This window comes from Sinohyriopsis cumingii, chromosome 3, assembly GCF_028554795.1.
Source record: "Sinohyriopsis cumingii isolate HCF-2022 chromosome 3, ASM2855479v2, whole genome shotgun sequence".
Lineage (NCBI taxonomy): Eukaryota > Metazoa > Mollusca > Bivalvia > Unionida > Unionidae > Sinohyriopsis > Sinohyriopsis cumingii.
In genome coordinates this window covers 52,944,307-52,957,805 of record NC_142963.1, presented here as the reverse complement: position 1 = coordinate 52,957,805, position 13,499 = coordinate 52,944,307, and the positions used below count along the sequence as shown (strand labels likewise).

General features: G+C 35.3%; 1 protein-coding gene across 1 annotated transcript in view; it reads left to right on the top strand.

The window, feature by feature from the left end:
• LOC149802870 (fatty acid synthase-like) overlaps positions 1–13,187 on the top strand; it is a 134,921-nt gene extending 121,734 nt beyond the window's left edge. The window contains exons 29-31 of the mRNA XM_089952315.1: positions 2,283–2,561; positions 3,998–4,252; positions 10,724–13,187. Coding sequence (XP_089808441.1) covers positions 2,283–2,561; positions 3,998–4,252; positions 10,724–10,837 — 648 coding nt within the window. The 3' untranslated portion in view covers positions 10,838–13,187. The remainder of the gene's footprint in view (positions 1–2,282; positions 2,562–3,997; positions 4,253–10,723) is intronic.
• Positions 13,188–13,499: the final 312 nt, after the last annotated feature.

Genomic DNA, 13,499 nt, shown 5'->3' with positions numbered 1-13,499 from the left:
AAGGAGGGTGAACTACCATCAGTGCTTCAGACTCCTCATGCATATTGTACATGTACTTTATTAATGGCTATACCTTTGCAGATGAGCTATGTATTAATCAGCTAGACATGGAAATTCTCCAAGCAAATGAGTGTTTGTTTCCTTCCTACACATCAAGTCTCTGGGCCACAAGTCCTGCAGAATGCATAGTGTACATTGACACCAGCAGTGCCATACCCCATGCAAGAACAATTTCCACCAAACCTTTGAAGTCACTGTGCACGTAGTTTACAGTGTTCATTTACACAACTTGTACCACACTTCAGTACTTCCATGGTAATCCATGCACAAGTGTTCTTGCCTCAACACACATAAATGCAGGTTAACAGGTATACATGGTTATGTAGACTTTTTAAAATTTGTTGTTTCTTTGGGATCTGCAACAGAAAGATGATCTAGAGATCCAGATTGGGGGGGGGGAGGGGTGCAACCCTGTGACTTAAGCTACACCAGAACATCAGCATCTTTTTTGAACATGTCTCGTTTTGTATTGCTGTGAGGTGGGGTTCATAAAGGGCATTAAAAAATGGTGTCCTGTGCATTTTTGGCAGTCTTTAGAGTGGAAAATAGTAATGGTAGGCTATGCATTGTCTAATAGCTTGCTATGATAACCCACCTGGCTAATCCTTTCAAAACTTAGATTTGTAAAATCTGAGTTTTATGAGTTTCAGGCTATTTGATTGTATGCATCTCTGTTTATACCACACCTGTGCAATGAATCAAGGTCACTGACCAACAGTTCACCAAGTCAAGGTCAAGTTTTTACCTTTAGCTTACAACCACATTGGACAGCATGCCATCCTATCTAATATCATAAAACTCGGTGAATGGATGTATTATTGCAAAACTTAGATTATGGTCCAGATGCAGAATTTTATCAAATTTTACAGAAGCTAAAATTTACTGTTTACATATTTTTCAAAAATGTTGATTTGAAAAGCTCAAAGGAAAACATGTATGCTTTAAATAAAGGTATAAATTTTCTGTTAACAATGCAACTGTGAAGTGCACCCTGACAAAGAATACATAGTGAGAAGACAAAAAAATGTACTTGTTGGATTGTAGCAAGTTTGTATCAGCATACAATGAATGCAGGTTAGCTCCCAGTGCATGCAGAAAGAAGTGAAGACACTTCTTTCCAGATTGAGTGTTACAAGTATGCATGTCCTACATTATCTTCACTATCAGTTAGGATTTGTGCACTACATCAATATCCATCCAGATAACTTTGTTGAGGTATTAAAATGGGCTTCTGATAATGGGTAAGCACTTGCCATTTGTTTTTGTGGCTTCACATGCTGGTCTGTCAATTTCTCTCCCAACTGCTTCTGGGCAACCATGTATGCATAAACATTGCCTTCAGCCCAAGCAGGGACAAACGTTGCCCTCATCTCTAGCACTAGAACCTTGCTACAGTGCAGTGTACATGTGTAAAATTAACACAAAGCCCATAATGATGTATTGAAAGATGTTTTTTTTTATACCCAGTATATTATTACACTGTTGAATAAAATTTATAAACAGTCCCTTTAATGTCTATTCAGGTATATAATCTGATGTAAAATATGGCCACCACAGCTAAAAAAAAGAACAAACCTTTTAATGACATCTCAGAAATCAAACAGAAATTGATCAAATTAGACAGAAAGCATCTTATATGAGGGACTTTTTTGTACAAAAATGATGACCTTCTGTTATTAAACTTCACTAATGTGATTAAAAGTAAGAAGGAAAAAGAATAAAACTTGAAACCGCTTCTCAAAAACTGGTCAACCAAAATTCACAGAAAGCATACTCGCCAATAAGGCCTTTTAAGTTGATGATGATCTTGCATCCAATATGGCAGCCTTTTTAAAAAAAATATAAACAGAAGGACCTATAAATTACAGAAAGCATTATGCAGACCAAAATTTTTTTGGAAATTGCAGATGCCAGACAGGATGGTGGGTGGTGGTTTACAGGCTCAATCAGACCTCTTGATCACAAGATCTGCTGCTTGTATGGCAATGGCTGACTGCCACACGAGCATTATTACTGATCAAGGACATGTAGTGTTACCTTTGTCCATCTATCCATTCATGAACCTAAGATTTGGGCAAGTTTCTCAGTTGGTCACATATTTGCAAGGTGTAGGATGGGGATTGTGCATTGGAATTTGTTTGATAAATAACACTTCCAATCATGTTAATTATCCATTGACAACATAATGATTTCTTGCAAATATTTCTTTCAAATTATTACAGCAAATGAATGCAGTTAACCCCAAGGAGCCTCTCTACCTGGCAGGTCATGAATTTGGAGCACCAGTTGCCCTAGAGATGGCCTTGCAGATGCAGCAGTACTTCGGACAAGAAAACCCAGTTGTGAAAGGGTTGATCTTCTTTGGTGGCTCTCATTCCTTCATTCCTTTGTCTAGTAGTTCGACATTCCACAAGGAGAAGTTTGAGGCTATGTCTGAAACCATGCAGTCTGCAGAGGCTATTACCAGTTTCCTGCTGACATATATTGATGTTGGAGAAGAGGTGGGTTAGTTTAGCTGTCAGGTGATCCATGACATGACGAGGCTGGTTAACATCTGTGTATTAATGCTTAGGAGTAATAATTTTTTTAATATATTTGTCCACCTGTATGTAAATGTCCTATACTCAGATCTGATCCATAGACCAGAGATAGATTTTATGATATGTTCATTTTTTTCTGCCTCTTAAAAAATATGTTTACCAGAATAACAGATCCCTTTTAAACTACTGCATAATTTGAATGCATTGATGCGTTCCATTTCAGCTTCAATTTTGGGATACGATGTTACCAGTCCATACAAGAACTCTTAAGAAATTGTAAAAGACAATTGTGTTTTGTCCCTACCACTGTTTACCTTCATACTTTCCTTGATTCAAAACAATAATAATAATAGTAAACAACTTTAATTTGTGGATTGTATTCTCAAGTTTTGATATTTAGCACACTGTATAAAACCTTATACCTTGATTTATGAACCTTTATGAGGAGATGCATCCTGGTGATTACTACACTAATATCACAAAAGGCCTCTGCTATAGTGGCTAAGCAAAGTACTGCTTCAATACATGTGAATCTGCATTCATTCACATGCAAACATAAGCTACAAGGTGAGTGCTATCAAGCCTATATTCACCTCTTGTTTCATTAGATCATCTGCATGGCTCTATGGATGAAAGCATCTTGGATAAAGACCATTTTCCTTTCCATTAAAGTTTTGGTGTTTTACAGTAAAGCACATAAATAAGTTATTCATTGTAGAGGCAATTGGAGTTGAGATCCTAATGCACAAGGACACACCAGGATAGCTGACTCAGGTTGGTCCAGCGATTCAAACCTGCATCCTTTCAGTCATGAGTCAAGCATGCTAACCCTTGAGCCTCTGTGGCTTCTGATTACTAAAACTAGAAAAATCTTTTTATAACTTCTATCACTGCTCTGGTGGCTTAATGGTTAGAGTGTCCGCCTTGGAAGCGGGAGGTCATGGGTTATACTAAAGACTTACAAAACTGGTACTAACAGCTGTCTTGCTAGGTGCTCAACATTAAGAGGTTAGTGTTAGGACTGGCTGGCCTGACATCAGGATAATGTGACTGGGTGGGACATCATGCTACATGTCTGTGGTAATGATGCCAGTGCTAGACATCACTATAAACTGCCACACTAGACATTGTAGCAATAGGACTGAAAAATTGTTAAAGCTACATCAAAAATCCTAATCACACACACATGACTACTATCTAAAGCACTTGAATATAACCTGACCCAAATTTGACAGTGTCCAGGGATAGAGGGTTTCACGTATATGTAAATGATGCTGATCAGCAGAGCTTGTAACCCCTCGGTGGAATTTCCATACTGCATTGCAAGCCTAACATTAGATGCTGTTATTCTCTTTACACATTAAACCAATTTGATAATGTATTCCTTTCCATTTCAGATGTCTGGATCTCTTTTGTCCCATTCCGACTTGACAGAAATGATGGAAGTTGCTGTAAAGCACTTGAAGAATTGTGGAATAGGTTCATTCAAGGACAGTCTGCTGGAGGCTGCAGTCTGGTCCCATGTTCAGACATATCTTATGGTTGGGCAGTACAAACCTGAATCCAGATATGAAAGTGGACCAGTCCTGCTTCTCAGGGGGCAACAGCTACCTGGGACAGTAAATGTGGACGAAGACTATGATCTCAAAAAGGTTTAAGTCAGGGTGGTGTTCTGTTATCCCCGTCGCATGAAATCATAGGAGCATGAACTATTTTGCAGCTCCTTTGGTTATAGAGAAGAGTCTTCTATGGTCCGTTGTCGATCATCTATCAGTCCATCCATTCATCTACAGTGGAACCCCGCTATAATGCAATAATTGGGTTCAAAAAAATTGGATTGTGTTAATATTGGGGTCGCATTAATGCAGGGTTTGACAGTATTTTAGTTTTTTCAGAGTACAACTCATTGGCACATGTGTATTCATGTCTAATGTATATGATAAATAGAGTATCAACACCGTTTACTCTCATGCCATTGTGGCATGCAGTTCATCCACAATGCATGTAATTCCATTGAAAAATTGCACACAGATTTACAATATTCAGTAATTTTGTCCCAGATCATTGTGTCTGAATGCAACATCTAATAAACAGCATGAACAGAGTATTAACACCGTTTACTTGCCATCTTGTATTGTACCATCAGGGCTTGCAGTTAATCCATAATACATGTAAGTCCATTGCAAAAATTGCGTACATATTTAAACTATTCAATAATTTTGTGATATCAATATGTGTCTGAATTCAATGGGAAAAATTAACAGCAAAATTAGGTTAAGAAAGACTAAGCACGTGTACGGTTCATTAGGGTCCAGGGTCTGTGAACGGTACAAATTTCATACTGTTAAAATTTTCTCATATGTTTTTCTGTGTACATTTATCCATTGCAAATTTCCAATAATAAACACTTGTATGCCTATTTGTTTGAATGACTACAGCAAAAGTAATTAACAATCAACACATGCTTTCAGCGTGCATAAAACTTTTACTTCAGATTTTGTGAATATTGAAAGAAACGTGCGAAAACTACTATACTAATCATTACGCAAAGTGCAGAGAATTACTTGCATTTGTGAATTTGCTTTTCCTTAACAATATAATATTTTTAAAAAAAGTAGGAAATTAATAACAAGTTAATAAACAAACACCATACCCATGTAAAACCAGAGAACAAAGTGCAGTAGGCCTGCAATGGTCAAGAGTCTCTTTTATAAATATTTTAAGCTGAACGCATGTACGATTTCATACCTTTTCAATTTCCAGCTAATAAAGCAGGCATTATCTACTGGTCAACTTATTGCGCCTAATAACATCGCCAAGCCCAGGAAACATGTTGCCGGCTTTTGTTTTTTGATGTTTATTAAATTGTGAGAATCTTTTATCAACCACCACATTGTCTGCTGCTTGGTTATTGTATGCAGTCAAAGAAGAAATACTTGTTGGCTATTGTTTGAGCAACAGTTGAATACAGAGTTAATTGAAGACAATCACAAAGACGACTTACTGGCTTTACTCATGGATCAGTAATAAGTAACATTTCCAATAATGTTTATTTTGGCATAACACTTCAAGTACCTGCCGAAATTGTTAAATTTTGGAAGCTACGCCACGATGGTATTAAAGTTCATACATCAATTCTTCCTCAAAATAATAATGTTTTACACACTATTTCTCATACTTAAAAAAAATAATTCCCGTTACGAGAAAAATACACATATGTGTATTTAAATTTCAGGAACCACACCATGATCATTTTGTATACAAATTAATACACAAACTCTTCCCCAAAATGATAATAAACGTTTTAGACACTATTTCTTGTACTTAAAAAAAATAAATCCCAGTGTGAGAAAATACACATACATCTATTTAAAATGTTAGGAACCATGCCACAATCATATTATATTCGAATTCATATGCAATCTCACATACTTGGACCCAAAAAATATTTTTTCATGTGCAAAGGAATATACAAAATTTCGGGAGCCACACCACGACCACATAATATCCAAATTCACGTTATCACAGGGTGCATTTTAGCGGGGTCGCACTGTATTTGTGCAAATTTGTTATTGCTCCTTCTCCTAATGTACTTGGATGAATGCTATGAAACTTTGTATACTCATTATACTCATTATCGCAAGGTCAAACTTTGTATACTCGTTCATCCCAAGGTCAAACTTTGTACCCTCAATCATCCCAAGGTCAGGTTGCTCCCAAATGAAAATAATGCCACTTGGACATCCAGTATGACTGCCAGTGGCCACCTTGAAAATTTTGTTTTCATGTCAACATGTGTTTTTTTATTATAAGATTTCTTGCGATGTCATGGTGGCCAGCTTGAAAATCATGTTATTGCAACTCTGTTAATGGATAATTATGGAGTTTACAACGAAAGACTTGTTTTGATGTTGGCCCAAAATGGATATGGTGCTGATGTGATTTTATTGATATACTATAGTGGCCCTCTTGAAAATGTTATAGAGACTTCCCCTTAATGTATGGTCATATCGATTCAGGGTTCTCACTGAATAACCCATGATATTTTGATGGTCATATTGAATTAGGGTTCTCGCTGAATGATTTATGATATTTTGATGGAACTAAATAGAAATAGTGCTGATCTGACATCCAATTTGACTGCCATCAAATCTCAATATTTTGTTTTCCATCACCCTTTTCCTTCCACTCCGTAACTTGAAAGCTGTTGGAGAAGAAGGCATGAAACTTGGTACAATTGAATCTCATCTTTATAAAGTTAATTGTGGCATACTACATTGGGGATCTTTCTTCAGAGGTCAAGGTCATGACTCGATACTGTTTGTTTTCCAGGTTTCTTTTCCACACCTAGTACAATTTGAAATTCAGGGATGCAACTTGGTATGATTGTATGTCATAATTAGAATGTGTGTTGTGTACCACATTTGCGGTCTTATCTTCAGCATCATGGTGTATTCTGTTGAATCTGTCCATTACAATAACATTTCCACTCCACGATTCTATAGACAAAGCTATATCTATTATGTATATAATCTATAAAGCTAGCTAAATGTATTAATTATTACCAAAAGGTGTGTTAGTCAACATCCTCACTTCAATATTGAGGTCACAGGTAAATGTTGTCAAGTATGAGTAACATTTGTCCTTGTGCTTGTGAAACTTGGTATTTTATTTACTGCTTTGTTCAGATCTTGTCCTCCACCAGGTCAAGGTCATAGATCAATATTTTAAGGTTTCTTTCCTTTTTGTTTTAGATAATAGAAGCTGTTTGAAGCCCAGAAATAAACCATGGTACACTTGTGCTGCCCAGTTTAATGGCATCTTATGTTTCAAAGTCAAGGTTTTATCTTCAATTTCAGGCCCCTGATCACTTTTTATAACCCCCCATTTTTGCACTTTTTTATAATGTCCAGATATGGCAATGATACTTGTTAACATTTCCGTGTCAACACAACAACACTGCAGCTGTCTTAAAGGTCATTGTCAAATTGCACGATGTGAACTTTTGGAAGATGGAGGTCAACAATTCACTGAATTTGCCTGTCATTATTAATTATAGATGTGGAATATTTGTTGAGCATGTGGAACCCATTGGCAAATGTGACATTATATAGTCCTTTTTTCCTCTGTTAACTTTACACTGTCAGAATCATTCATTAGTGTACGCTACTGAACACCTTGATATATTAGGAACTACTTATGTAAACAATCCATGTACACTCATGTAGTAGACTTTAGGTTTTAGTTTATTAAATTTGTTTGTGAATGAATTAAAACAGCTGTTTCATCCATTTGAAAGTAGAGATTGTAAAAGTGAACAATGTGGACTAGTTTACCGAGTCACAAATTAAATTTTGAAAGAAGCAAATGAATGAACATTTTGCAGTGCCTACAGCAAATGTGAGAGATGCAGTTTTGAAAATTTAAACAGTTATTTAGGAGAAATGTTCATAGTTTTTCATAAATATATGGGTATTTTTAAAATAGTATTGAAAATTATACTGAGGGCAAAATCTATTGCATATCTTTCAGATATGTGAGATTTTATAAGTGAAAGTACTAAATTCGTAGGAGAAATAAAGCTGAAGGTTGCACGTTAACATTGTTGATAGTGATAGATGCCATATATGATACCTGTCATAACATTGCTTAGAGAGCACGCAAGTGACCGGCATAAACATGTCTTCTTTAGCTGGTAATAAGGATGTCAAAAAATATACTTACATTTTTGTATCCTGAATTTCCTCAAAATATGTTTCTTAGGTCTGCAAATCCAAATTAACATCCCCCTTACTGCACTCAGATTTAAATGAACATTTAGATTTCATATCATTTTTTTGATAATTACATATAATTGAGAGTTAATATTTTTCCCACATTATGATTTCAAACAGAAACACACATGCAGATGGGTCAAGATAACTTCCCTTGCTGCTCAAATCAGATTCATATGGAATTGATAGATAAATCCAGTCCATAATCATGAAATTTAGTAGAAATAACAAAAATACCAAACTCTTTTAATTCCATACCAAATGGAAAACTTGTTGCATTGTGCCTTCAATCACAACATGGCTCTAAATTTCAATTTTAAGTGGACCAAACATTAATTCCTTTTCAAAATGATGTTGAGAACCCGACTAAATTCAAATTTCACGGGGCAGAGTTATAATGTGTACATTAATGTTGTTGCGTATCGATGAATCTGGTGGTGGTGTATTTTGGAATACGGTATTACTTTGTTCATTGTAGTGTAATTTTTATATAATTAAGCCTTATGTAGAATAATTAGGAATGAGATTGTAATAGAAAGGTTATTACATTTGAATGGGAAAAATATGAACTCATTTTGTCGGATGGATACTGCACTCCACAAGATCATGCATTATCCATCCAAAAAAACTTGTTTATATTTTCTCATACAAATGCAGTAACCTATCAATCTTCTTGGCTAATCACATCAAGTATTAAAATTGGTTTTAAAGTATTTGCTGCAGTATGTTAACCAAAATCAGTGCCATGTTGCCACAGGCCAGTAACCTATTGAATGTTAACTCTCCCAGAACCTTCCTTCTCTTGCCAATCAATGGTAAAATTTTCTCTTTAGCTTCAGAAAAAAAATAAATTGGAAAACTGCTTTCTTCAAGCTGTCCAAGTATGGTCAAATGTTCTTAACACTAAATTTCTTTCCAGCCATTTTATTGTAGAAGCAAATTTGTTATGGTAAAGATTATGGCTTGATCTCATCCCTGCCACAGACATGTATATCCCTACCACAGACATGTATATCCATACCACTGACATGTATATCTCTACCACTGACATGTATATCCCTACCACTGACATGTATATCTCTACCACTGACATGTATATCTCTACCACTGACATTTACATCCCTACCACTGACATCAATATCCACTGCATAAATTTGCCAGGCCTCAACAGTGACTGATCTGCTTGCCATAGCAGATATATCCACTTGCCTGTTATGTCCTTTAAACCTCAGTGACAGATAGATCCACTCTGTATGTTCATGTTACAGTTGATCTAATTTGTCAATAAAGGACAGTAAAAGAACATTCAGCCAGTGACATTGGAGTTTACAAATGAAGATTCTTGGTATGAAAGATATCATATAATAAATATGGCAACTAAATATGGAGATATTCTGAAATTTTGTAACACATGATAGTTAATTTATCCAGTTGTTGATGATAGATACAGTAGCTTTTGCTAGCAATTCAGTATTGTAATTTTCAGGTTTTTCAGAGTACATGATTGGTGATATTGACTTAGAAAGTGTTGTTAGTGACAATGAATTATCATCTTTGTCCATGCTGTCAGAAATCAAGAGAGAATCAGATGATGAAGAATGTGCAGTGTGGATGAGAGCCATGTGCTCTGTAGGTCACCAAGTTCGCTGAAAGTGTTGCGGCTCCTTTCATTCTGGATGAGAGGGGGAGCAAATATTTTCCCCTGGAGCTAAATGAGTTAATTGTGGCTGAAACTGAGAGCTATGGAGCAGAAATATATAAAAGAAAAGTCCAATAAAGTTTGAAAGAAAAATAGGCAGCATGAGGTGCAAGCAGTGTGATGTTTTTGTGTAAAATGAAACTGCTTTTACAAATAATCACCAACAGCAACTTAAGAACTAGTAGAACAGAAGGACCAGTTAACATTGGTAAATAATTGTGTGTACAAATCTGAGATATGACTTTGTCTAAAACAAATTATACTGTTATAGTGTTATAGTGTTCTGTGTTTAATTTGTGGATTTTTTCATCAGTCTTGAAGTTATTAGGATAAAGGAATCACATTCAAAAGGCAATTGTAGCTTTTTATATGCATTTTTTAGAATTTAAATCAATTGACTATAAGGAAAATAACTTTAAAAAATTGACCTATAATCATTAACTTGAAGTTATCATTTGGGTATCCTTTGGGTGGAGCAACATCAAGCTTTTGTATTTCTCCCACAAATTGACTGGGGGCCCTGAGTGGTCTAAAACTCTCTCCATTACAGATCACTGCCATCGCACCTATGTCTGCATGGGTTCAAGTCTCAGATTTATTGATCATGATAATATTGCATATTTAACTGAATTTAAGTTGTTTTGTTTCAGGTTTGTGGAAGGGAGATAACTGTAAAGATCCAGGATGGTGTGGGTGATGACTTCCTGACTGATGGGAAGGAAAACTTGGCTAAGATTATGAATGAGTTTCTGGGACTCGGATAATCCTTTACATCAAGCTTGTGCATGGAATACTCTAAGTTTTTCATCCCATTTCAACATTTTTCTTTGGGGATTTTTGCATGCATGGATATTTTTGTTGCAGTTAAATTTTGAACATTTTGTTCGCCTTCTTTACAAGGACATTTGTAATTTTCTATATTTTGTAGGAGCACTTTGTATTACCCATACAAAATGTGTACTTCCCTCAAACTGTAGTGATAAGCGTGGTTAAATGATCACATGTTGGTAGGAAACTAGCCGTTAGGTAATATTTTTGTATGCAAAAGATAGCACTTGGTTATCAATTCTGATAAGTACTGCTCACAAAAACTACCAGCTAGGTTTATAAATGCCCAATTAAGGCTAATTAACTTGCAAAGATTCAATGCTGAAAATAATATTTTAATGCTTTATCTCCATATTATCTGTCTCACTTTTTTATCTCGCCTGCAAAGCAAAGGCTAGACATGGGGATTACTTTTGCTCTGGAATATCCCTTATATGCATCAGTGAAGTTTAGCTCATTTTCTTTGAATCCATTGTATGTAGGGTCATGAAACTTGATAGGTATTCATCTTGGAGGATACTACTTACCATGGATGAAGTAGGTGACAGTGTCCTACATTACTTGCCCCAGCAGTTAAGTTTTTTTTTCTTCAGTTTTCTGACACTTATCAATCTTAATGGATGTATTCATCTTGAAGGGCACTACCTACCCTGGACAAAAGTAGGTCCTAGTGACATACTTTTTATGCACTTGTGATTAAGTTATTTTCTGCATTTAGGTCAGTTTCTCTGAGGCACTGTTGTTGGAAGTAGGGTCCACTTGTAATCCACTGACATTTGCTAATGTTATTTTTAAAAAAATTAAAAACTTTCATTAGATATAAACAGTACAATTTATACCACTGATGTCATGTTATAGAAGTTTTACATAACCATTTAATTTTATGTGGCAGATCTTGCATTTAATATTGATGTTCAGTCTGAAATTCCAATTCGCACATCCTGACAAGAACTATGTAGACAGTTTCATGGACAGCCACACAGTATTTGTTGATACTGAAAAATCAGACTTCTATAAATCCCAACTTTATTTTGAGTTTCATTCACACTGCAGCTAGAAATATTTTAAATTAGCATAAAAGAAAGTTCAGGTAATATAAAAACCGCATTCTTGTTTGTTTAGTCCATTCAAGTCAGGGCCTGATGGGCTCATCATGTTCCTATTCTGCATCAAACTTGTTGTTTCTGCTGTTCTGGAAGTAAATTTGTATGCAGTTTTGTGTAAATATTTTGCCCCACAGTTATGTTCTTCAAAGGTGCATAAAAATTAAGGTAAGATGTTCAGCCTGGAAATTTTGTGTAAACAGTAAGATTAGAAAAGAGCTTTTGCCTGAAAACAACAAAAATGTGGCAGCTACCTGAGAAAGATTAAGAACATAAATTACTCTCCCCTGACAGTAATATGCCTATTTGTAATTTTCTAGTCAGAAGCCAAGTACATTAATGACAACTTTTTCCTTACCATATTGGATCTTCATGGTGTCTTGCCATCCCAGTGCTTTTTAGTTCTACCTGTGCATGGACTATCATGTGATGTTATGTGATGGCATACTGTCTGTCATCTGTTAGCACAAGTATGTTATTACTACTTCTCCTAATCTACTTCACCAAACTTTACAAACATATTTCTTTAATTGTCTTGTTCTTCTTGAATGAAAAGTGTGCCATTCATTTATTTAATATGGCCACCATGGCAGCCATCTTGAAACTATTGTTCATGCTACTCCCTCTGAATGGAAATGGTGTTTTCACCCTAATATGTACAAAATGTTTTTTGTATCAAATGTGGTATGAAAGAAGTTTCAAGAAAATCTAAGATGTTTTCAGTAATCATCAGGTACAAAGAACAAGAAGACTGAATAGACTTTTCTTGGATTCCTGGAATTTCTGTTTGAAAAGTTCAGCATTAGTTTTATACAAGGGTATCTTATCTCAATACAGAATCTTCAGATTATGCAAATTTTTCAGTCATTTCGGTCAAAATTGCAATAATGTTTGTGTCTGCCTTTGAAAGATTTCTCTGTACAAATTGTACATCTTTGCAAATCTAGTTCAGTGTACAAGTGCTATATCTATTATAGGCTTTAGTGTCAGTAGTTTGTGTTAGGTAAGCTAGTTTTGGTTGTTGTTTTATCTTGGTTATAATAAAATATCATGACCACATATTTTGACAAATTTAGATATTATATGCCCTAGTTTTGATAAATGTTTTTGAAATGTTATTTTTATGCTTTGATTTTGAAATGTTATTTTTATGATGCAGAAGTATTAAAATTTTTGCCATCTATGTTGTTTTACAGCAGTTCAATGTCACAAAGTTCCTTGTCCTTTAATCATTACACTTTTTCTTCTTGGTGTTACTCTTTGTTGTTGAAGATTTTATTTACAAAAATAGTGTTCTAAACTGTTTTAACTCTAATGGTTGTAGACCAGAAGAAATTATGAGATGGAGTGCTGTTTGTCGTCCAGCCATCTATTAGCATACATTTTTTATTGATATTCCTCCTGAACTAATTGAAGGATTGCCATGAAACTTTACATACATTCATCCCAAAGTCTGTTTTGTCCACAATGAAAATGGTGCTACTTAGAAATCCAG